This window comes from Perissodus microlepis, chromosome 8 (assembly GCF_051167445.1).
Source record: "Perissodus microlepis isolate ML-2025 ecotype Zambia chromosome 8, ASM5116744v1, whole genome shotgun sequence".
In the NCBI taxonomy this organism is placed as follows: Eukaryota; Metazoa; Chordata; class Actinopteri; order Cichliformes; family Cichlidae; genus Perissodus; species Perissodus microlepis.
Window position 1 is genome coordinate 27207317 of NC_140468.1, and position 24009 is coordinate 27231325.

The window sequence follows — 24009 nt, forward strand, 5'->3', positions numbered from 1 at the left end:
ACCCGGTGGCAACAGACAGACATCACAGACAACCTGTGTGTCAACTCTTGTGCTGAATACATTCATTTGTTTTAATATTTGAGAAAATTTGTCGCAATTCCAATATTCAAACAAAATTTAAAAAGTACAACTGCTGACCATATTTTGTACTGTCAGTGAAACCAGGTGTTTTACTGAAAAAGGTACAGGCAAAACTTTAGTTTTCTAGAACCTTACCTGAATACCACGTATACAATTTGGAGAGCGATCTAGGATTATTTCCTGAAGGTAAGTTATGTAGAACCTTAAGAGAACTTGTTTAATCTGTTGATGTTATGGGAGAACCTCAGAGGACCTCCAGGGAATATTGCCTGGAAACGTCAGTCATATTTAAAGGCATTAGCCTATAGTGATAGCTACAAAAAACAAAAAAGATGTGATTTTTTTTTTTCAGATAAAATGTAAAACTGTACTAATACATATTTTTTAATTGGGTGTAAAATTGGTGCAATATCATTCTTCTCTTAGGATGGAAAAGAGAGCTTTAAACAGACTGATGTTTTTCAGGTAAGTAGGCATAACAGGAGAGAGATGATACAGGAATATGAACATCCTTATAAATTATGTAATGCTGTAGGTGAACTCACTCACCAAAATATATAACACATATAAAAAACTATAGCAGTAATATGCAACAAACACATTATGTAGCAGTGTTATTCGTAAAAGAAAAAAAAGCACACCACAATGTGTTTCACATAAAAAAATATATTGACACAACTATTTGTTTGACATTTGTTTTCAAGTACATTTTGGTGTTAATACTCACACACTGAGGTTATGAATGTACAACGTTTTGCAGCTCTTGATACTTTTTTCACTGGAACTAGCACAATCCCATTCGGATGAAAAAATATTTCACTAAACACATTATGGATAAATCAAAGCTGTCCACAGTTCTCTTTATTTTTCCTTTTTCCCTAACAGAAACCACCCTTTCTTTCAGGATAAACTTCAGTGATTAACCACATATTTGTTATTTCTCTATACGCAGCAGTTATATTTGTGTTGAAAATACCTCTGCAAATACAGGAAACAATTATTAAACAATTGTTTTAAATGTTTCCACCAGAAACTTGACTAGAGGATGCAACACCGCAGGGACTTAATTTAGTTGTACTTGTTACAACAACAATAAAGATATTCTGATTCCATTCTCCCCATTCTCTCAACCTCTCAGCTGGTGCTTGGCTGGTTCCTCTTGGTCCACCTTATCCTCACGCTGCTGAATTTGTCCTGCCCTGTCATCAAATGTGGAAAACAACATTTGATGATAATCACCTGTCACCTTGCAGGAGGGCACTTTTCAGTCTCTCCCGAATCTGGATTCAATCAGTAAATCAACCACGGCAGTTAACAAAAATAACAACAAAATTTATCAAAAGTTTATTAAACATCTGTTAACTTGCCAGATGAAAACACAATTTTGACATGGACATACTTTATAAAATAAGAGAGAGAGGAAATGGGAAAACAAAATTGCACGTACATACAAAGATTTTATTTTTTTTTTTTTGGGGGGGGGGGGGGGGGGGGGTGTCATTGACACATGTGATATGCATTTAAGCTTTAAAACATTGCAATATCTAAAATGGAAACCAACGAGCAGTTCATTCTGAAGCCAGATACAAGAACATCTTAAAAGACATAAAGACCTGGATGACCTCTAATTAGCTGCTTTAAAAAATTCAGATCAAACTGATGTTGTACTCTGCCCTAAAAAGCTTCGAAATATGGTATTTAGACCGATGCTTACTCTGGATGGCATTACCTTGGCCTTCAGTATCAATGAGAAATCTTAGTTTTTTGACCAAGACATGTCCCTCAGTGCATATAATACACAAATATATAGGACTACCTTTTTAAAAATTTGCATTTTTATCTTTAAAATGACAAATATCCTGTTTCAGAGTGATGCTGGAAAATTTACTTTAGGCATTTATTATCTCTAGTCTGGACTACTGTAATTCTTTATTATCAGGATGTCCTAAAAACTCCCTGAAAAACCTTCAGTTAATCCAAAATGCTGCAGCAAGAGTACTGACAGGGACTAGAAAGAGAGAGCATATTTTGCTCATACTGGCCTCTCTTCATTAGTTCCCTGTTAAATTCAGAATAAAAATTTTAAAATCCGTCTCATCTCCTAATCAGAAGATGGTTCAATCCCTGGCTTCTCCAGTCTCCATGCTAAATATCCTTGGGCAAGATACTAACCCCAAGAGTATGGATGTGTGTAAATATTAGATAGAAAACACTTACAGTGAAAAAGGGCTTGTATGAATTAGTGAATGAGGCATGTTGTATAAAGAGCTTTGATTGCTCAGAGAGTAGAAAAAAAGTGCTATATCAAAACCAGTCAATTTACCATATACCGCTGTATATAATTAGTACAGCACCACTTCCTGAGTCATCTGACGGTTTGCCAGAATCGTTTTGAGGCTGTCTGAAAGTATTGTTCCATGGTCTCACTGAAATCCTCCCATAACACAGTTTTTGCATCAACCACTGCTTGAACTGCACTCTGCTTGGTATGCCAGTACCTTTCAGCTGCCTTTGTTATCCTACATGCTAGCTAAGCCTGATAAGACTCCTTCAGTCTGACAGCTCTCTTTAGGTTGGGTGTCCACCACCTGTTCTGGGATTACCGCCACTACAGGCACCAACAACCTTCCAGCTGCAATTCCTTGCAGTAGCTTAGGCAAGGAAGTTGTGGAACATTCTCACTTGGACTCAATGACCCCAGCCTCTTTTAGAATGGAATAAAAGCCAGGGAAGGCTGGCAGGGGAGCTGGGATAATTCCTTAATCATGCTCTTCCTACTTCAGTAACAACAGGACCTGGAGGGAAAGGATAGATGAGCAGGAGACCCGATGGCTGTAAAGCTGTCTGGAGCAGAGCACAGGTTTGTTGGTGTAATCATACTGTAAAATAATCAGTTCCCTGCAACACAGACTGTGTACGCACAGTGTTATTGCAGTGGAAGGCGGGCAGGTGCACCCACAGATGGAGAAAATGACAACCATCACAGCCTGCACATGTCCCAAGACCAAAAAATAAATAAAAAAGAAAAGAAAAAAAAAAAGAGATGAGGTGGTTTTGGGGCTGACTGGTTATTACCACTGGTTCATTCTGAACTTTGTAGAGCTGACCAGCCCCTAACGGACCTCTCTGAAAAGGTGTCCAAGATCTGCTACAGTGGATCGAGGAGTGCCAGGTGGCATTTGTGCAGGTTAAAAAGGCTCTCTGTGGGGAACCTGTGCTGCACACCCCTAACTTTTTCCTGTTAGAATGGGAAAGGTGGCACAATACTGTTGAAAAAGAGTTCTTGGCAATACAGTGGCTTCCTGAGATGCCCATTCACTTTGTTTGGATCACGTCCCACTGGCTCCAGTGTATGAAGGACGCCATTGCCTGGATCACCTGGGATTAACTCTCCAGCCTTTTAAGTTAAAGGTGGCCCATAAGCCAGGGGCACAGATAATCGTGGCTGCTTTCTCCAGCTTGTGGGAAAATGGGTGGGGGGTGGGAGGTAGAACTGGCCAGATGGCTCCGCTTGCCTAAGTCGGGCAGTGGGGTATTTAGAGAGGATGGGTGGGGCAGCAGGTTCAGGGAGCAATGCTAAGGAGGCTGGCTGGTCAGCTGAAACGAATTCCCTAATCATTCTCTCTCTTCATTTAAGTAATGCTGCGATTGAGCTAAAATCCTGTGGGATTTCCACATACAGATGAACAAACTAGTGATAGCTAACCAACCACAAATTGTAGTGGTAGACAAGTAGAGGAAGAAGGCTGTAGTAACATATTGATAAGATTAGGAGGGTGAAGGCAACAGTGATACCTGTGGTAACAGGAGAACAATGGGCAGACGGGGAGATGATCACAGGTTGAAGGATAAATACCGCCCACAGGGCGGTGTGTGTGTGATCTGTGCCCTTCACTGGACAATAGTGTAACTGCATGTCTTCTTTATTTATGTGATTGTCTGCAAGAGAATATAATCCTTACATTTTGCGTTACTCTGACAAAATGGACATTTAAGGGAAAAAAAATGGATGAAACAATCTGTCAATATTACTTATTACAATGACAAATATTTACAAAATTCCAAAAACCTAGGACACACATGGAATAAAGTGAGGTTTTTAATCACAACTACTGTGACAGCCAATGAATATTGCAAACTTTGCAACCTGCACATGCCATATGTGAATTCAACTTTATTCCCACACATATAAAAAAAACAAAAACAAAACAATATTATATATACACAATTCCAACTCAAAACAAAGGTTTTGGGGGGATTTTTACATTTTCTGAAAAACAATTTTAACTCTCGATCACTTACAGGGTTAACATGCCCCTGGCAAAATTTATTTTCAGAGTTATTATTATTATTATTGTTAAACAAATGCAAAATTACATTACAGCTACACACACACACCTGTCTGTGTGTGTGTGTGTGTGTGTGTGTGTGTGTGTGTGTGTGTGTGTGTGTGTGTGTGTGTGTAGCGAAATACAATTCAAATCTTGCAGGCTGTTGAGGAACGTGTTCTCAACTAATTGTATTCTGAAGATTTTCAGGGAACTTGACCTGTGACCTTAAGGTTAAGGCCACTGAGATTCAAACTCATTCGATATTTTTAGTAGATACACCCACGTATCAATTTAAAAAAAATAATAAATCCTGTGTTGCTACATTCTCTAGTTATTACATTCCCAAACTTGGGTGTCCACATTGATCCCCTTGACGACAATACCCCATCAACCTTTTATGTCTCAGGGGTAAAAAAATGACTCATTGTCAGGTTGTATTGCATAATGTCGCTCTTCATGACTCTAGACTTATTCTCTGTTACAAGCTCAACAACCTAAATAGTTCCTGTTCCTGTCAACTAACAAACTACTTAGTGCAGTAAATAAACCCAAGCACATCAGCAAATATGAGAGAGAACCTGAGTGGCACTTCATGCTTTAGTTTCCTTTTTAACTCTAAATGGGAAAACCTCCTTTACAAAATAAATTAGCCATTTTTAATAAAAACACATTCAAGTGTGCATCTTACCTCCTCAAATGTTTTCACAAACAAAGTTTATTCGACTGTTTGTTTATGTATTTAGTGAAATAGAACTAAGTTCTTCAAAAGTACTCATGCCTATATTTATAATTATTACAAACTTTGGGGCTCCATGGGTACCTTTTTTTCAGCCCGGTGTGTTCCCATTTGACTTGTTAAAAAAAAAAAAAAATCATCAAAGCTAGTCAGATGATATGCAACAATTCAATATGTCTCAGTGGATGTCACATTAAGATCCTCTGAAAGTGAAGTAGCATTTAGCAGAACGTTTCTGGAGTGGACCCCATGTAAAACGTTTCTCAGATGTAGAACAGATGTGAAGAAGATGAAGCAGGAGCTTCTTCAGAAATTATTCTTCATGTCTTTCAAGAGTTCAGACAACAAACTCTTCTGACATCATTTAAATGTTTGTAATTAAATTGGATTCTTTGGAGTCTTTCTTTTCCCTGCCTTTTTTGTCACGAATCAACTGTTAAAAAACGGTCCCAGAAGCTCGAACAAATGTGTCAAACTGCCATCATGGCTGTTCGACTTTTGCTCCACCTGGCCGCAGTGCAGTTAGGCTTAAATTGTCTGCTACAGCATGTGCACCAAGCTGGTTCCTGGTATTGCCACACCAACCGACTTCAGAACGGAGAGTTCATTCCAAGCTTTGTTTCAAACTGCAACTTCTGTCTCTTCTGGTACCGAACTCGCACCCTTTGAAAGGACACAGAGGACAAACCAGAGCTTATAATCAACAAACGCACAAAAAAAACAATTTAGCAGCAATTCAGTGCTCTGAGGAGTATAAGAGAAAAACAAAGACTGACCTGAAATCTAAAAAATTAATAATAATAATAATAATAATAATAATAATAATAATAATAATCATCATCATCATCATCATCATCATCATCATCATCATCATATTATTATTATTATTTAATTAATTAATGGCTATTATTATTATTATTATTATTATTATTATTATTATTATTATTATTATTCCACCACCACATGTTCATGCTACCCTCTTTCTGTTTCTAACATTTGTACAGAACATATTGTCCATCCATCCATCCATCCATTCGCTTCCGCCTTTCCCAGCTGTCGTAGGGCGAGAGGCGAGGTACACCCTGGACAGGTCGCCAGTCTGTCGCAAGGCTAACACATAGAGACACAGACAACCAGTCGCACTCACATTCACACCTATGGGCAATTTAGATTGATCAATTAACCTATCCCCACTAACTGCATGTCTTTGGACTGTGGGAGAAAGCCAGAGTACCTGGGGAGAACATGCAAACTCCACACAGAAAGACCCTGGCCTGATGGTGGAATTGAACTCAGGACCTTCTTACTGTGCAGCAAAAGTGCTAACCACCGTGCCACCCGTGCACCGTGAATCAGAATCATATTGTTTCTAATTGTTTTCCAACTATTTTATACTATCCCTTCCCCCCCCCCAACACTACTGATGTATTTCTAACAGCTTCTTCTATTTCGTACCGTATCTCATGTAGCTTCACCACTTCATTGACTACAACCACCAGCAGCAGGGAGACAGACACTAGCAGCCAGGCCTCCAGCGGTATGTCAGCCAGTTTAAAGCACAGGACAGTAGTCTTGTCACACCACAACTGGTAATCCACTGTGGCTTGAACAATTTGGCTGACCAGTCTGGTGAAAAGTACAGACAAGAGGATTGCATACATATACATACCCTTTTCCATTAGTACCTACTCATGTCGGCTTGGTATGGCTTAACAAGGGTTTTTAGGGTGCATGGGACGATAGTAGTGACTGGTAGCAGGTACCTTTTTAGTACCTGCTTGGCCACAGTCTCAAGCGGACCAACCAGGTACTAAAATGTGACATCAAACCGCATGCCACCGATTGGCTAATCAGTGGCGTCACTTGATGATTCACGAGAGCGTCTCCTTATCGAAAATCAAAACCGCCATTTTTGAAACACGACAACGAGGTAAATGGGTACACAACAAATAATACTGTGGTCTTCAAGTCTGACAAAACGGCACCGACTGAGGAATGGGAATAGCATCGGTCTGATATCCTCCTCTACTGTCTTGATGCATGCTCAATCATCCTGGTAAGTAAATCCCAAAGAGTTAATTCTGTTCATCTGGACGTTTTTAGTTTTCAAGTGATTTTCTTCAGTCTCAGATGACTGCAGGTCTCTGCAACCTTATAAACAGTACCTTTGCACAATGACAAGCCCAATGGGCTGTGAGGTCAGACCACTGATCAACAACCACAGATCAAAGACCACTGATCAATGCCCATGAGTACTATTCATAGAGTTGGGGAATGGTTGCAATCACAGCATTGTATGATGGTGATGTCCCCTCCTCGATTCAGAGGAGCTCTTTCCCTTTTCACATAAATGGCCTCCTTGACTCCCCGCTCAAACTAGCAAACTAGTGTTTAAACACAACGTCCACAGATGAACACAATCAACTCCTTGGGGTGTCATGTGTCGCATGCAAATGATGTAACCGGACACTCTGCTGCGTTGCTATTAAGACCTCACGCACATTCGTGGTATATTGATTGTAACGAGCCGATCCAAGTAGGTACTAATAAAGAATTGCTAACAAAGACTCAAAAACAAAAGGCAATCCCAACTGATTTTACTGTAACGTATAAAGTATCATAAGACAAGATCTTATTATGGTCATGACTACATTTTACATTCTGCCAACTCTGAGGTAAACAGCAGAACTACAGTTCTGTGCAGAAGTCTTGAGCCACCCACCTGTTTTATATTTTGTTTCCAAGAATTCAGAATTTTTATTTTTAAATGATCTATAGGCAATAGTTTTACAGACATTATTAAGCTCTTTCAAAGTTTTTCTTTGGACATTGGGTGCTTTTTTTTTTTTCAATTTTCGGTCCAGTCCTTGTACCTAATCATTTTCAGAAGAATGTTTTAACACTGGCCTATGACTCATGCAGGCATAAAAAGGCACCCAACTCAACCAATGAAGGATAATGATAACAATGATAACAATGTTATAAAAACTGAAAAAACACAATTTTAGAAATAAGAAGGAAAAATCCAGCGAAGACCTAAAAGTCCTCCTTTGAAATGCATCTGATCCTTCAGTCATTTACTGTTTGACCACGACTCAGTAATGACTTCCATGGAGTGTGGCTATCAAGAAGCCATTCTTAAGAAAGGGAAACAAGAAGAGCTTGAGGTATGCCAAATTGCACAAGAACGGGACTGAAAATCAGGGGTATCAGGACTTATATACAGCTGGACAGAATTGTTAGCCCACTATGTAAATATAATTTTTAAGCACATGTTTTAACAGTACTTGGAAAATACTTGAATTTTTCCCCCCAGTACCATCACTTTGGTCTTCTGGAGGTAGTTCTTCACCACGAGTTATATATGATTTGGCTCCTTGTCAGGTTGGAAGACAAAGCAACAACCCAGAACCACTTTTACTATGGACTGCATGAGTTTTTCTGTTAAAATCTTCACATTTCCCTCTTTCTTCATGATTTCATCGACCATGACGAGATTCCCACTTCCATACTTGCTGCAGCATCCCCATAGTTTGGTGTGAGGACAGTATGCTTTGGGTTGCACACATCTCCCTTCTTTCTACAAACATAACCAATGTCTTTGGCCAAAGAGCTAGAATTTTGTCTCATTTGACCAAAGGACACATTTCCTACCTCTGCCAGTATGATGGCTGCATGCAGCCACACAACTGAAATACTCTGTTACCTGGAGCTGGTTTAAGTGCAGAGGCAACAAAATGGACTTAACCATCTGTTGTGACGATTCAGGGGAGAATGGGGTTTCTTCTTGTATTATGTTTAGCTATTGCTTTGTGGTTTTCACCTTTTATTTATACAATAGTTCATTCAGTCACTATATAAGTGGAGCTGTCTCTCATTTGGGGAGGTCGGTTTGTTGAATTATGATATTTTGTACTTTTTTGAGTAGAATTTTGTTTAGTTAACCTCTTTTATGGGCCCACTTAATTATTAATATGGCTTGTTTCTGTCATTTAATTTTTGTAATAATTTTGTCTTTTTTGGAGGGTATAGTAAAACCTATTTCTTGAAGTGCATGTATGTTCTCATAGCCAGGTTTGCTCTGTACTGGGTGGCTCACTTCCTCATGTTCCTCAAACTTGGAAATGTTACAACTTTTTATATTCAACTGCTTTGTGGGCATCAATAAGTCTTTTTCTAAAATCTAAATTGATTTTATTTCTTTCTGGCCTGATGCTTTCTCAAGTGACAGCTCAGATACTTTTTTCTACTGTATAAATAAGATAAATCCCAGTTTTAACTCGAAGCTTTGGTCATTTTAAAGTCAAAGCACATCATTGCACAGCAGTGGTTTGGGCTACGGCTCAATGGAAAAGGTCAATTTTTCAGAGGGCTAATAATACTGACCCCAGTCATTTTTGGGTTTTTTTCTGAAATTATTCTTTCAATATGTGCAAATAAAAATATTTTGTGCTTTCTAAAGAAACCTAATGTATTTAGAAATGCTCGTTTGAAAATCTCTTCTTCTGTTAAAAAAAAAAAAAGTACTTGGGAAATTTTGACATCAACTTGAAATTTCATAGTGGGAGTAATAATTTTGTTCTTATCTGTATGGAGAATAAGAACAAAAGCCATCTATAAAACACGGTGAAGACTCTGTAATGGTTTAGGTCTGCATGGCTCTTCAGTGGAGTTATGAACATGGAAATGTACAATTAGATTTTTATCCACCATCCACTACCACCTGGAAAGCAACTGATTGGCAACGGCTTCATTTTTTAGCATGACAATGGTCACAAATATGACACCAATGCTGTAAAAGTAACAAGGTTTTTACACGTACCAAGATAGAAAATGTCTAAACTTTTTGCTGCACATATACTTTCATAGCAAAAAATCTAAATGAAGCATGGATCAAGACTTTTGCACGGTACTGAGTTTTCTCTCAGGTGGTAACGTTGCAGCAACATAACCACAATGTTCAAAGTTTGATTCTAGCTCTGTGAGTGCAGTATGTCAACACAACATTGCATTCACTTTGAAAGTTGTCTTGAAATCTCATTGCATAACATCTTTAATAGACAAACACATGAACTCCAGCACCAATCTGTTCATTTTAACCCTGTTGTAAGTACAGTATCTAAAGCTAAATGTACTGGTGTTTATACACTGCAATTTTCTAGTCTTACTGATCACTCAAAACAGGACTGCTGAAATCAATTATAAAACCAGCGTTAATCTTAGTCCTTGATGTTTGCAAAGATGTTGCTAAACACTGGGCTTTAACATTATCTAAAGAACATAATTACTTACACCACAGGTACAGTGACACACCACCAGGTATTGCTGAATGGGCTCTTTTTCCATAAAGGCTGCGAGCGATGGACATAGCTCAGGGAGATTACCACTGGTAAATGACAGAACAACAATAAGAGAAGTTCGATTTTAAAAAAGAAAACACAATCACTCATCTTTAACATGGGAGTTTTACTGATCATCTCGTGATTATCAAAACAATCTGTGTTCAAAATGTTCATTTTTTTTTTTTCAAGCTACCTCTCTGAAAATGGGGCCCTATGTATAAGGCCACATCCACATGTACATGGGTATTTTTGAAGACGCAGGATTTTCTATGCGTTTGCACCTTTCGTCCACATGTGTACGGCGTTTTTGATCACTGAAAACTAAGATTTCTAAAAACTCCTGCCAGGGTGGAGGTTTTCAAACACTCAGTTTTTGCGTTTGTGTGGACGAGGAAAACTGAGATTTAGTCATGCAACGTCAGAGGTGTGAGCCTCTTTTGACGTGACGTCACGTTATTGTTTACATGAGATTAATTTCTACAATTGCGGATATAGACAAAATACTATTGGTGTTAATCTATCTGCAGTTTTTACACACTTACATATACACACATACTTACTGTCCCTCCGTTTAGAAAGACAGAGGCGTCAGAGTGAACTTCGCACGTGGCTTATACATTCAACCAGTGTTGGGAAGGTTACATTTTAAAATGTATTCCACTACAGATTACAGAATACATGCCCCAAAGTGTATTTTGTAACATATTCCGTTACGTTACTCAATGAGAGTAACGTATTCTGAATACTTTGGATTACTTAATATATTATCATGCTTTAGAACTACATGAATAATAATAATAAAAAAAAAAAAAAAAATTCTTCACGTCATTAGTAGACGTCCGCAAGTAGAGGTGACATGAGTAGAGGTGACATGAGTAGAGGTGACATGGGCCGTGAGATTGAGACACAGGCATTAGAGCCTCTTAATGCTTGTATTCTGAGTACCACCCTTTTAAACAGTAAATGTAACGGAATACAGTTACTCATATTTTGTATTTTAAATGCGTAACGGTGGTACATGTATTCCGTTACTCCCCAACACTGCATAAAACACAGCCGCTGCCAAAATTTTTTTCATTTATGTATGCTGTATCCATTTTGTTCATTCCTAAGCTGTGAGTCTACACCAACCTGTCTTTAGTTATTAACATTTGAAATGTTGAAGGCAAGAAGACGGAGGGAAGCCCTATCCCTGCAGAGCACAGTGTGGGTAAAAAAAAAGAGAAAAAAAAAAGCAGTTTCAGATGATTTGGGCAAACCTAAGCTCCGAGAACAGAATAAAAATTGTTTTATGGTCCCGCAAATTGAACAGAGGGAGGAAAGGGGTTTTCATTTACTAAAGACGCGCTCCAGTGGAATACTCTAAGATCCTGACTGCCGTTGTCATAGAGCTCACAAACTGCTTTAAGACATCATAAAAATCTAAAGGACACTTGTACATATCTATGAAGGCGCTCTTACCTGTGTGCAAGACAAGAAAACCTGCCATGATCTTCTGCGTCATCAGCAGACCGTTAGACAGTTCAAAGAACCACTGAGGTGCACTAGGTGAAACGCTGCAGATATATGGAAATATATTTGTTTTTAACATGTTGCTTACTTGTTCTTCATTATTGCTAATCTAACTGCATTGTAATTAATTTTAGCATTAAGTCTATGAGTGGAACAGATATGGACTGTTGCAGGTTATTGTTACTCCTACCTCTTTGCAAATATATTACAGGAGGCAGTGGTGTTGTCTGAGGAGTTCAGGTTGCAGTGTGACAAACTGCTCAGGCAGACCGCTTGTAGGCTAAACCCAAAGGCCAACAGGTAGGCACACATAGTCAGGCCAAACTTCAACAGGAAACAGCCAAGGAAGTAGTTCTGAGTCTGGTTAAAGAGGTTGGCAAACAGACATACACAAATTCATCCAAGATTTCAGTAGCTGATCTGGTAATGTAGCTGTTCCTTTTCAAATCACTTTATCAGCTAATGTTACAAAACAGCCATCAGATTCACGTATGGCTAATTGTATCTTGCTTGCCAAAGTTATTGCTAGTAAGACAGCAAATACTAGCCTAGCCTGCCAAATTACTTCAATAGTTAATGTGATCCTTCATATGAACTTACCCATAAATTCTAAAGTCAAATGACTGAACAAAACAAAGATTTATAACCACTTTCTTCAGTAATACCGCAAAATATAGAATGGCTAGTTATTACTAGCTGTTGTAACTCTTTTACTCAGTGTGATTGTTTTTTTAATGTCACTCTTAATTGATCTGTTATTGTATATTTTTAACATGTTCGTATGGGATATTGTATTTGTTTTAAATGTTATGTACTTGCGTGGTACATGTATTTTGACTTTTGTTGCCATGATGCCAGGTTTCTCTTGGAAATGAGATTTTTAATCTCAATGAGATTTTTTTACCTGGATAAATAAAGGACTAATAAAATAAAAAATAAAAACCAAGCTATGCAACATGTATTTTGCAATAGTAGCTGCAACTTTGTTGTCATATGACTGATGCTGAGGTAAACGGTAGACGAAATAGTCCACCATTACAGTGCAGGACATTTTTGTGTATGTCTTGTAATTTGCCAGTTGTAACTGTTATGGTCGTGTCTATAATTAATTCTTTCTCTGAGGTTGAGCAGAGTTTCTTTAAGTAGATTTTATTAAGCATTCATTTGAGTGGATACAGGAAATATATACACTGTGTGAACAATAAAAACCTGAATAATATTACATGAGTATACTCTATTTCTCATACTTGATACTACCTTCTTTGGGATTGCGTCCAGGTTCTTCCCTGTGGCAACTGTCATAACTGTACTATCAGGTGGCTTTCCCAAAAGTGACACACTGCCAACAGAGAACAAATTAGAAACAGTTTCTTCACGAAACAACAAAATAACTATGAATTATTAGTTTCTAGATATTTACAGTATGTATGTACCTTAGCAGAGGGCAGCTGAAGCATGACACCCAGAGGATGTCAGTGGTGTTCATGGGAGGAGGAAGTTGAGCTAAACAGGCTAAGAACTGTAACACCAGAAGCACATCATGTAGTAAATTACACAGAAATAGGAAGATGTTTAATGCAGTGTAAACAGGCACATCTTCAGAATTTATGAATCTTCCCTTCTCACCTGGATGATAACCAGACTGAGTTGACACTGCAGCAGAAAGAGGAAGCACTTGCGAATGCCATAGGTTGTGTGTCGTGCCTGCAACACATTCAGCCAAAGGTAGATACATTTATAAATGTAACATTACTCTTAGACTTATCGGGTACACAAGGGCCTGTGTGCATCTAACCTGTTCTATGAGTTTGACCATGCTCACACTCTCTCCTTGGTGGAAGGTAACAGAACAGCCCATGCTGTTGAGCTGTCCAGACAGCCTCAATGGAGACAGTCCTTCAACCTCTCCATTAAATCCTCCCCCAGTGGCATAGCCAAACGTCTCCCACAAACACTGAGATGGATACAAAGGGTCCAAAGCAATGCTGTAAAACAGAGAGGTCAGGTGGCGTGATTGTATGGCAATTTGTGCAGGATAGGGTGAACAGTAGTTGGATGCATTCAACACCCTTTAGTGTTAATGTACATTATTTTAACATCAACAATCAGTAAAGCATAATCACACTGTAACAATATATGTTTTAGAAATGTTTAATATTGCATAAATAAACAAAATTAAGTCTCAGCTTTGACTGGACAATTCAAAGAAACAGAGTACTGAAGCAATTACAAGCTCATTTTTTTGCTGATGAGTAAACCATCATCTCCAGCACACTGCAGTTGGAGTCTGATTAAGAGACTTGTCCATTCATTCTCCCAACTTTGCATTGGATTTCTAAAACTATAAGTCACTTGCTTAAAGGAGACCTGTTTTATTCTAGTTTGGCCAGGTGCAGTATACAGGATACACTGTGGCATGAAAGTGTTTTTGAATTAATCTGCAAATATTCCAAATGATTTATTATCTCTTTGGTAGTCCTTGTTCTGCTTTGCAGCCTCAGTTAGCCCCATATTAGAAAAAGAATTACTGTAGCCAACTGCAGTCAGTGACAGAGTTGTGACAACCTACTGCAGAGGCAGTTGATTCTATGTTATGATTGTGCATATTCATATATTTTATTATTAGCGTACCTTAAGTCACTCTGAAGGAACAGGCGGCTATTGCGGAAATTGCCAGCGCTCCCCAGACAGCACGTAACCTCCCTGTTTTCCTGCATGATCGTGATCATCTCACACATGGCTGAAAGAACGTGATACAGGCATGTGGATCGTTGGTTCACTTTTGTTAAACTTTACTCAGAATACTAAGTAGTAATGTACTGGACATCTTGTACACAATATGGTACCCAAAGATAAGACTTACTTTCAGGCGTACAGTCTGTGAAGAGTGGCACCAAAAGAGGCACATTATCAATGTTCTTCAAATGAGGACGAACCTGGTGGATCCCACGAGGTAACTTGGCCTTTACAAAATATATGGAAGCAATACATAAAACACAAGACTGAGCAGACTTTGCTTTTGCCTCTGTGGGCTAGAACAGTAGTTTCACTGGTTTTGATTAAGAGCAAATTACCCTGTTACAGTCCTCCAGGAAGCTGGGGACATCGCTATCTGTGGGCTGGAAACTGGCCAGGTCAGAGTGGGCTTCCTCTTCTGGTAGCAGGGGACCTTCTGCTTCATCCCGAGAATCTGTGTTACATAAAAAAAATATAGTATGGCTTCCTCTACACTTATTAAGAAGCATTACTGAAAAAAAACCAAAAACAACGAAAAACACCAAAAGTACCAGATTTGTACATTTACTCATACACTCTTAAGATACACAGTATATTGCATACAGTATGTTGTATACAGCAGCGGTCTCCAACCTTTTTTGCGCCACGGACCAGTTTATGCCCGACAATATTTTCACGGACCGGCCTTTAAGGTGTCGCGGATAAATACAACAAAATAAAACTAGTACCGGTACCGAAAAAAAGAAGATTTATTCATAACACACGTGAAAAGACCCAGGAAGACCGAGTTAACGATAAAAACGATAACAAAATAACGCTGGAAACCGATAAAAACCCTGAAAACCAGACATTTCACACCTGAGCCTCAACTCTCGCGGCCCGGTACCAAACGACTCACGGACCGGTACCGGTTCGAGACCCGGGGGTTGGGGACCGCTGGTATACAGTACTAAACTGATTTTTTGCTGAGAAGGAACCCAATACTTCGAGAGAGGAGACTGCAACTGTAAGTGGTTTTAAAGATATAACAGAGATACGGCTGGGCTGCCATAAATTGCTTTACCTCATAGGAAAACACGCATTGCCAGCTGTTTTTCCTCCCACTGAGTTGGGGAGTGGACATTTAGTGTGTATGCGGCAGAGTGTGAAGCACTGAGAATTAAAAGTAGCACCTCATGGTTCTCAGCCAGAAAAGGGTGGAGGACCCACTCTGGGTCAGGGACGAGTTGCTGACCTAGGTAGAGAAGTTTAATTATCTCAGGGTCTTGTTCACGAGTGAGGAAAGAGGGGAGCAGGAGATTAACAGACAGACTAGTGCTTTAGCTGCAGTGATGCAGACACTGTACTGGTGCATCACGGTGAAGAGAGAGCAGAGCGGAAGTGCACAGCTCTTGATCTACCTTCATGAAATGTTTGACAGTTTGGGTAATTGTGTTCTTTCAGATGTGGTTGTACATTTAGATATTAGTTGCTTTTTTGCATTACCTCGTTCTGGGTGGATATTATGTTGTTGTATCCTGTTACGTCAGTACCTAATAATTCTGTTTCTAGCGACATGAGAGACCTCACATTGGTTAATTGGAACGTAAAAGGTCTTGGACACGTGGTTAAGAGGGGTCATGTCCTTTCACACCTTAAATTTTTGGAAGAAGAAATTATCTTCCTCAAAGAAACGCATGCTAGTGCAGCTGAGTAGCACAGGTTGAGAGCAAATTAGGTTTCTCGGGTTTTTCAGGCTCCATTTACTTATAAATCTAGAGGTGTGACAATCCTCATTTGTACAAATATTCTCTTTAGAGTGGAAGCCACAAAGGCTGATCCATATCATAGATACTTTTGGTTACTCTACCAAATGCTTTTCTAATTATTTATGCTCCTAATGTTGATACTCTTTTTTTTTTTGAGTTTTGATATTATTCCTCCATCTAATTCCAACATTGCAATTGGAGGTAGCGTCAACTGTTATCTTGAGCCCATTCTTGACAGCCAACCCACTCCCAATCATTTTCCAGAACAGATTTTAAATGAGTTAATTAAATTAAAATATTTGGTGGATATTTGGAGATTTCTAATTATTCCAACTTTTGAAAGAGCCATGTTTTTTTCCCTTTTGAATATTTATTGTAAATAAGACAGAAGTACTTCCTATTCGATTAATCAACAGTTTACTTGATTACTAAAATAATTGATAGCTGCTACACTATTAATGACTAAATATATAATCAGCCTTTAAAATTGTTCCCATTACTAATAACACGAATATTAACTAAACTTGTCAGAAACACAGGTACCTTGGTTCAAATCCTCATGCAGGGAGCCATGACTGGGGCTTGATGGAGCTCCATCACAGGGACCGTCTCCGTTTGGTGTCAGAGAGATATGACAGTTCCAGCCTGTCTCTAAACCCATCTTCTCTGCAAACACCTGCACAAATCCAAAGGAGCCGTCTCAAATTTATAGTAGATTATAGCAGTATACTAGACTATATATACACACACTACTATATAGTAGTATCCAGTATTTTAGTAGGTTTTTCCAAACAAATCCGACAATTTTCTTTAGGTCATAAACTGTGACCTTGTGTGAGAGCACACCTGTCTAAAGTGAAACACACAATGTCATTTGCTGTTAGACCCTCATCAAATCTTTTTAGATGACGGAGAATAGTAATTAGCAGTAATTAAATAAGTTACCACCTTTGTCCTATTTGTGTGTACGTATGTAAATGAGCAAAAACTTATAGATACTTATAGATAATAGAAATACTAAATAAATAAGTTAAAACTAAATAAGTAAGCTTTTAATTGCAATGATTAAGAGCTTGACTGTACTCACTTTGCTGCGGAGCTCATCCTCCATGGAAAAGTAAACAAAGCGGATGCAAGCAGTGACGAGGGCATCAATGAGACGGACCGTGTCTAGCCTTGCCTGGAACTGGGATGACACCATTCCCATAAAGATCTGCCCGCTTAGGGCCTGAACACAGTCGTCACGCTCCACACCCTCACCTATACCTTCTGTGAGCATGACGGGAAAGAAGAAAGAGAGGGTAACTAAACAATGTAACATCTGTCTAAAGTCAGAGAAATGTCTTTATCCATACAATTTTGCAATTTACAGTCACTTCCAAGACATGTAGAATCAACACTTACTAACTCACTTGTATGCAGTGATTGCCAAGGAAGTAAAATGCATCTGTCCAAGTCATGGTCTTTGATAAACAAGTCAAACTACTGAACCTTGGATAACAGCAATTGAGCTTTGCAGTGACAACATATTTCCTTTAATTCTTGTACAGTTTTGTCTTGTTCAAATGCAAAACCACCCATTTCATCAGTGTCACAGTCCATACCATCTGAGCTCCAGCTGTTCCTGCAGGAGTTGTGTTTGATGGGAGTCGTGGAGGGCAACTCTAGTCCAGAAAACAGACAGGGACCAGGAGCCAGTTCCATACATTTCCCATTCAGCTGGCTAGACAGAGATACTTGCATGGGTTTATACGCAAAAGCTGAGCAGTAACCTGATAGACAGGCACGTTGGTAGAAGTCCAGGACCTTCTTTCTGTGACACAGGAACCAAAGGATGAAATGAAAACTTTCCAAATTCACTGTGTGCATTTGGAAAGTGTAACTATGTTAACTTCAAGCACAAACAAAAAGCCAAAGACAGACCTGTCTGAGCCTGAGAGGGGGTAGATATCAGTTCCATCCCAGAAGTCAGTGCAGGCCTCCAGGATAAGGTCAGCTGAACCATGTGACAGCATCTGGACATTATCTAACAGTGCAAAAAAGCATTATCAAGAAAGAAAACAACAAAACACACTTTCTTTATGGTACTGTTTGGCCAAAGGGAGGATTGGACAGAAACATATACAGGAACATGTATTATGTGCAGGTAATAAAGACATGGTGCTGAACATTTTATTAAAACTGCATCATAAAACCCAAAACAATAATAGTGTGCTGACTCACTGGATGAAGAGTCTCGTACGAACAGAGAGATGAGATGAGAGATGGGAGGCTGGCGTTTGGTGAAGTAATGAAGGCGGTGGGATGTGAACTCCTTGGTCTTCTCTCCAGATGGCAGCTGGTAGAGGGTCAAGTGGTTCTCCTGTTTAAACAACTCTCTCGCACCAGGGGTGAACCCTGACAAACACAGACAAAAAGAAGAAAACAATGGTTCTGAATTGTTCTCTGATAGATTTTAATATCGCACTCAATCGATTCGGATGCAGTGATTTATTTAAAATTATACACCAGTGTATGACAACATAACGTCTTGAGAAAGCTAATTTTTTGTAATTTAATTTGGTAAAGTAAAGTAAAACATATATTCTATGTTCATTACGAGTAATGAACATAGAATATATAATAATAGAATATATTATTTGTATAAAATCTCTCTTTTAACCCCTGCCGTGTAATATGTGTGTTCCTCAAGCTTGGGTCCTCTACCAGAGGTGGGGGAGTTTGAGGGTTCTGCACACGATTTCAGCTCTGATGTTGTGCCTTGAATCTGCCTGAGTCACTCATCCGGTTTCAGCATTACAGCTCTTAATGCTTCTATTACTGCTGGGACCACTTTGCACTTTACCTACATAAAATCATACCACACACTCGTTACAAATTAAACACACAGATTCGACATTTAGATTTAGTGGTAAAATAAAAAATAAACCCTGGCTGTACTTGTCAGACACAGCAGGGTTAAATGAGTGGTTTTCATTTTTCCTGTTGGGTTGATAAAGGCATGTTGCTGTTGAATCATAGACTACTTTTTTCATTTGTAGAAATATGTTTACAACAATGCCCTGCATTGTGGTCTGAATATTACTAGGCTACTAGGAGTGTTGCGTTTAACCATCTACATTATGCTGTAGAAATTTCTGTTTGAATTTTTTTTCCCCCCGTCTTACTCTGCATTTCTGGCAGGATCATTGACAGGGCCACTCAGAGGTTGCTTCTGGCCACATGTGGCCCGTAGGCCGTTGCTTGAATAGGCTGGGCGTAGAGGATCTGTAAAATCCTCTGTGCCACAGGATAACCATTGTTAAATAGGTTTATATCAGCATGTAACCTGTAACTTATACATTGTGTTAAATAGCGACCCACAGGCTGTTGGATATAACCAAAAGATTCAGGGAAGTCATTACTTGTTTAGTTTATATAAGAATCAGTTCTGACATGCTCACCTATAAGTCTGGAAAGCTCACAGAGCCCCCATGGAACATATACCGGCAGCACCGTGCCATGGCTCTCCTGCAGAGCCAGGTTTGATAGATGGTCAGAGAAGCGACAGAGCTGCTTGGTGACACTGGCATTGCAGAGGTTTAGCATGATATTCAGGCCCAGTGGCTTTAGGGAGGGCAGGTGGCACTGCCAGGATTGGTCATCAAACTGGATGCTGGCAGGGTTCTGCTGGTCTTGTGACAGGCTCAGCATCTCCAGGTGGTAGTCACACACAAAGTCATCAGCCTCCACTTCAGGACAGCCCAGTGAAAAATCCTTGAGATAAGAGAAAAAACCTGAAGCCACATACCAACTTCCTGAGTTCCTACACTTTATTTGTACTGTGCTGGTTAGTTCCCTGTCATTTTAAGTTATTTCTTATTGGTTAGCTTAAATATGTAGGCCATAGCAGCAGCAGTGAAAATTCAAACTGACAAAAACAAATTTTAATACAACATTTACATCTCAGATAGCCCAAAATTTCAGTATTAATGGGACTAACTCTAACGTTTTCACCATCTGTTTTTAAAATGTTATGTATTTTTTTTTTAAAGAGCTCTATATTAGAAACTTCAGTTGCAGTTTGTACCGGTGTCTGGGCATCCTCGCCTCCCTCAGTGTCATGGCTGAAGCTCACATTCGATCCAGAGTGGTGTTTAGTGCAAGTGGGTACAGGCTGGCAGTGCTGCTGAATCTGGAGAGTGTCAGATGAGAGTGCTGTTTCGTGCGACATCTCGCTGGGATCTGGCCCCACTCCCAGCTGAGGGGGGGGCTCTTTCTGCAGACAAAGCAGAGCCTCTGCCTCCTGGCCCTACCAGACAATAAAAAGTTTTCTTGTTTTTTATTGTTGTTGTTTTTTTAATTAAACTCTAAAATTAATTTTGGGGGGCTAAAAGCTTTGCCTAAGAGAACAAACAAACCTCTTCCCTGTCATCATCCATCTCCATTTGGCAGTATGAGTTAACAGACATGTTGTCTCTGAGGTCATCTTGACTGTTGTGTGATGGTTCCACTCGTCCACTGAAGAACAGCACGGTCTCAGGACTGGGATTTGGCCACGAAAGAATACCCTGCTTGTCCACACAACATAGAACCTACACGCAAAAGAAAAGTACAGATTATATAAACACACACTTACAGAACAAAAAGCTTCCTGAGAAAATAGCTATCAGTGATAAGAAGAGTTCTAGGCTTTTTAATCTCTATAAAGCACTGGCTCAGGGAAGCATTGTTTGGTCACTACTTTAGGAATTCCAAAACAGTTCCAAATATCCACACAGAAGAGTTACACACACACACTGTAGTATAGGAGTCGTACCCATGTGCCTAAATACGTACAATTTGAAACTGCATAAGGTCCACCTCCTCAAAAATATTTTAACAGTGCTGTGAGAAAGTATTTTGCCCATTCATGATTTTGTATTGGTTTTTGCAATTTTATCACACTTACATGTTTCAGATCATCAACCAAGTTTAAATGTATTCGGCAAAGATAACCTAAGTTATTAAGGGAAAAAAGCTATCCAAACCTACCTAGTAATTGGTCTTAACTTAATAATAACTGGTTGTGCCATCCTTGGAAGCAATAACTGTAATTATTGTATCCAAAAGATATCATTTAGAATCTGTTCTTTGCTGCACTGTTCATTATGTAGAGAGACAACACTGGTTCATCCCTTGCATTAGGTGGTTTTTTATGCTGGAATGATTCATAGGTCAGTGTTAATTGGCAAAAAACAAACAAACAAAAATATTCCTCTGAAAATGGTCAGGTACAAGGACTGAAAAAGAAGAAAAAGTTTGAAAGACAATTTCTTCCCAATCAAGAAAGGTGGATGTTCAGGGTGAATCTATAATTATTGTGCATGTCTATTATGTCAATGTACTTTATTTCCACCTTTATGGCAGCTCGGAGTGGTGCTTCAAATTTTGGTATCAATCTGATGCCGTCACCAATTTGCAAAGTATATGTTCTAATATATTTCTAAAGGTGCTATTGACATGAAATTCTCACCAGATGTCAGTAACAACCCATCCAATCCAAACATGGACAGAAATCAAAACATAGGTTTCCTTAAATTATGTGTAAGAATGAGAAATGACACAGGGAAAAGTATTGAACAGACTTACTGAAATGCATTTAACATTTTATACAAAAGCCTTTGTTGGCGATGACACCCCCTGTATGGATAAAGGTTGCTCGGCTGTGTTTTGACCCATTCTTCCATACAAACGTTCTTCAAATCCTGAAGGCTCTCTTCTATCAACTCTGAGCTTTACTTCATACATGTTTACTTGGATTCGGGTCAGGTAACTGATGGGCCATTCTAGCAGTTTATTTTGTTTCTCTGAAACCAACTGAGTCTTTTCCCATCTGTAAACTTCTCTGCTGGTATGGGGTTTTTGGGGTGATATGCAGCGACTTTTGACCTCCAAACATGGTGCACATTATCAAAGAGTTTAATTTTGGTCTCATTTGACCAGACCCTTGCACATCTCTAGTACGCTGCCGTATCCCAGAATACAAAACATACGTGCGCATGGGAAGTTTTTTTAGCTCAAACTTCATGTGGCAATTGGTTCGGATCGAGGTCATATCACGTTCACACCATAAAGGAACCGCTTTGGGGTTCATTTGGAAGCCTTTGGAAGAGGTAGCCTCTGTGCGGTTGTTTTTGTCCACACCCGAGAGCAGTTACTGTGTTCAGATCTGCACAAATGAACTGCATCAAGCAGGAAAACTAACCCGAGTTTGATTTAAATGGACTTAATACTGCAGGTATGAAAATACCCTAAGTTTACATAGAAATTTGATATGAGGTTAGCCAGCACAGATTAGGTGTTCTGTTCTATGATCATATATCAAAAGCTTACAGAACAGAGCTGCATATAATTTTATTCTATTTTTAATTTAATCTAGACGCAACATGAAATGCATTTTGGGTAGCATTTTTTTTACCTAGATGTATTTGTCTAATGGCCTATAATACTCACTGTGACAGATCCCAGTGTATGTAAAAGGCTGGAAGTACAGCAGAGTGTCTGAGATTTTCCCTTCAGGACAGCAACCAGGTGTCTCCATACACATCGGAGCATCTCCTGCTTAAGTGAAAACACACACACAGACACACAGTTATCAAGAGAACTACTTAATACTAGATATCAAAAACCTAAATGCTTTATGACTAAAATGTATGAGTCTTATGAGGAGGGGCAATATACATGTAGGAACACCAATCGCCTTTGGACCTCAGGTCGGGTGTTCGACTCCTGACTAGGGTGCCTGTATCCAGTAAAAAATACATAACAGACCTGCCTTTTCTCTATGCATAAATAGAGACTGCAGCTCACTGGCTAGCATGTCTTCCAAACACAAAGTCAAACTTTATTTCATGAAATTAGGTGGAAAATATTTTCATGGTTCACTGTTGATAAGGAGAGGACACAAGGAGAGGAAACCTAATTTCCAGTCATGCAGTATAAGCAAAAAAGCAGAGGTGAAAGGTCGAACAAAGAGTCAGTGCCTCTCTTATCCTCAACACTTTCTATCATTTTCTCTGATTCAAACGCCAAATACTAAATGTTTGGAAAAAGACAGACTGGTGGCAGCTGTTACTGTCCAGTTATAACAGAAGACAATGACTGAGTTTGGTTAGAAGCTGTGTAAGGTGGTGGGAACAGAAGTAGTAACCATGGACATGAACACATAATCTTAAACACACGGGATAGATTATTGAAGGTAACTATTCGATGATAAAACTACTATTCGATGACAAAACAAATTTCCCACGTGTGGGACTAATAAAGGTTATCTTATCTTATCTTATAACGGGAGGCATCTGAGTGTAAAATCACATGAAGAGTTGCTTGGTCAAATTGTGTTGACTAATAATGTCCAAACAAAACCATTCAAAGAGTTGGAAATCACATGTACAGCATTTACAAACAGAAAGCAAAGTCAAGTATTTGGATGAAAGCAAAAAGCAAACAAAAAGGACACAGAATCTAATGTCTATGTAAGACATTCAGATGTAAGTGGGACT

General features: G+C 39.1%; 1 protein-coding gene across 5 annotated transcripts in view; it reads right to left on the bottom strand.

Moving 5' to 3' along the window:
• Positions 1 to 1568: 1568 nt before the first annotated feature.
• tmem94 (transmembrane protein 94) overlaps positions 1569 to 24009 on the bottom strand; it is a 39787-nt gene continuing 17346 nt past the window's right edge. For 3 of the 5 annotated variants that reach the window (XM_084938457.1, XM_084938454.1, XM_084938455.1), the window contains 21 exons: positions 22961 to 23068; positions 20887 to 21060; positions 20556 to 20777; positions 19930 to 20242; positions 18710 to 18883; positions 18410 to 18512; positions 18091 to 18299; positions 17574 to 17755; positions 17030 to 17162; positions 15077 to 15192; positions 14866 to 14965; positions 14634 to 14742; positions 13798 to 13987; positions 13629 to 13706; positions 13436 to 13521; positions 13260 to 13341; positions 12193 to 12362; positions 11952 to 12046; positions 10441 to 10534; positions 6604 to 6774; positions 1569 to 5811 (listed from right to left, as the gene is read on the bottom strand). In XM_084938457.1, coding sequence (XP_084794583.1) covers positions 5739 to 5811; positions 6604 to 6774; positions 10441 to 10534; positions 11952 to 12046; positions 12193 to 12362; positions 13260 to 13341; positions 13436 to 13521; positions 13629 to 13706; positions 13798 to 13987; positions 14634 to 14742; positions 14866 to 14965; positions 15077 to 15192; positions 17030 to 17162; positions 17574 to 17755; positions 18091 to 18299; positions 18410 to 18512; positions 18710 to 18883; positions 19930 to 20242; positions 20556 to 20777; positions 20887 to 21060; positions 22961 to 23068 — 2982 coding nt within the window. In that variant the 3' untranslated portion in view covers positions 1569 to 5738. The remainder of the gene's footprint in view (positions 5812 to 6603; positions 6775 to 10440; positions 10535 to 11951; positions 12047 to 12192; positions 12363 to 13259; positions 13342 to 13435; positions 13522 to 13628; positions 13707 to 13797; positions 13988 to 14633; positions 14743 to 14865; positions 14966 to 15076; positions 15193 to 17029; positions 17163 to 17573; positions 17756 to 18090; positions 18300 to 18409; positions 18513 to 18709; positions 18884 to 19929; positions 20243 to 20555; positions 20778 to 20886; positions 21061 to 22960; positions 23069 to 24009) is intronic. The other 2 variants (XM_084938458.1, XM_084938456.1) reach the window with 1 other exon arrangement.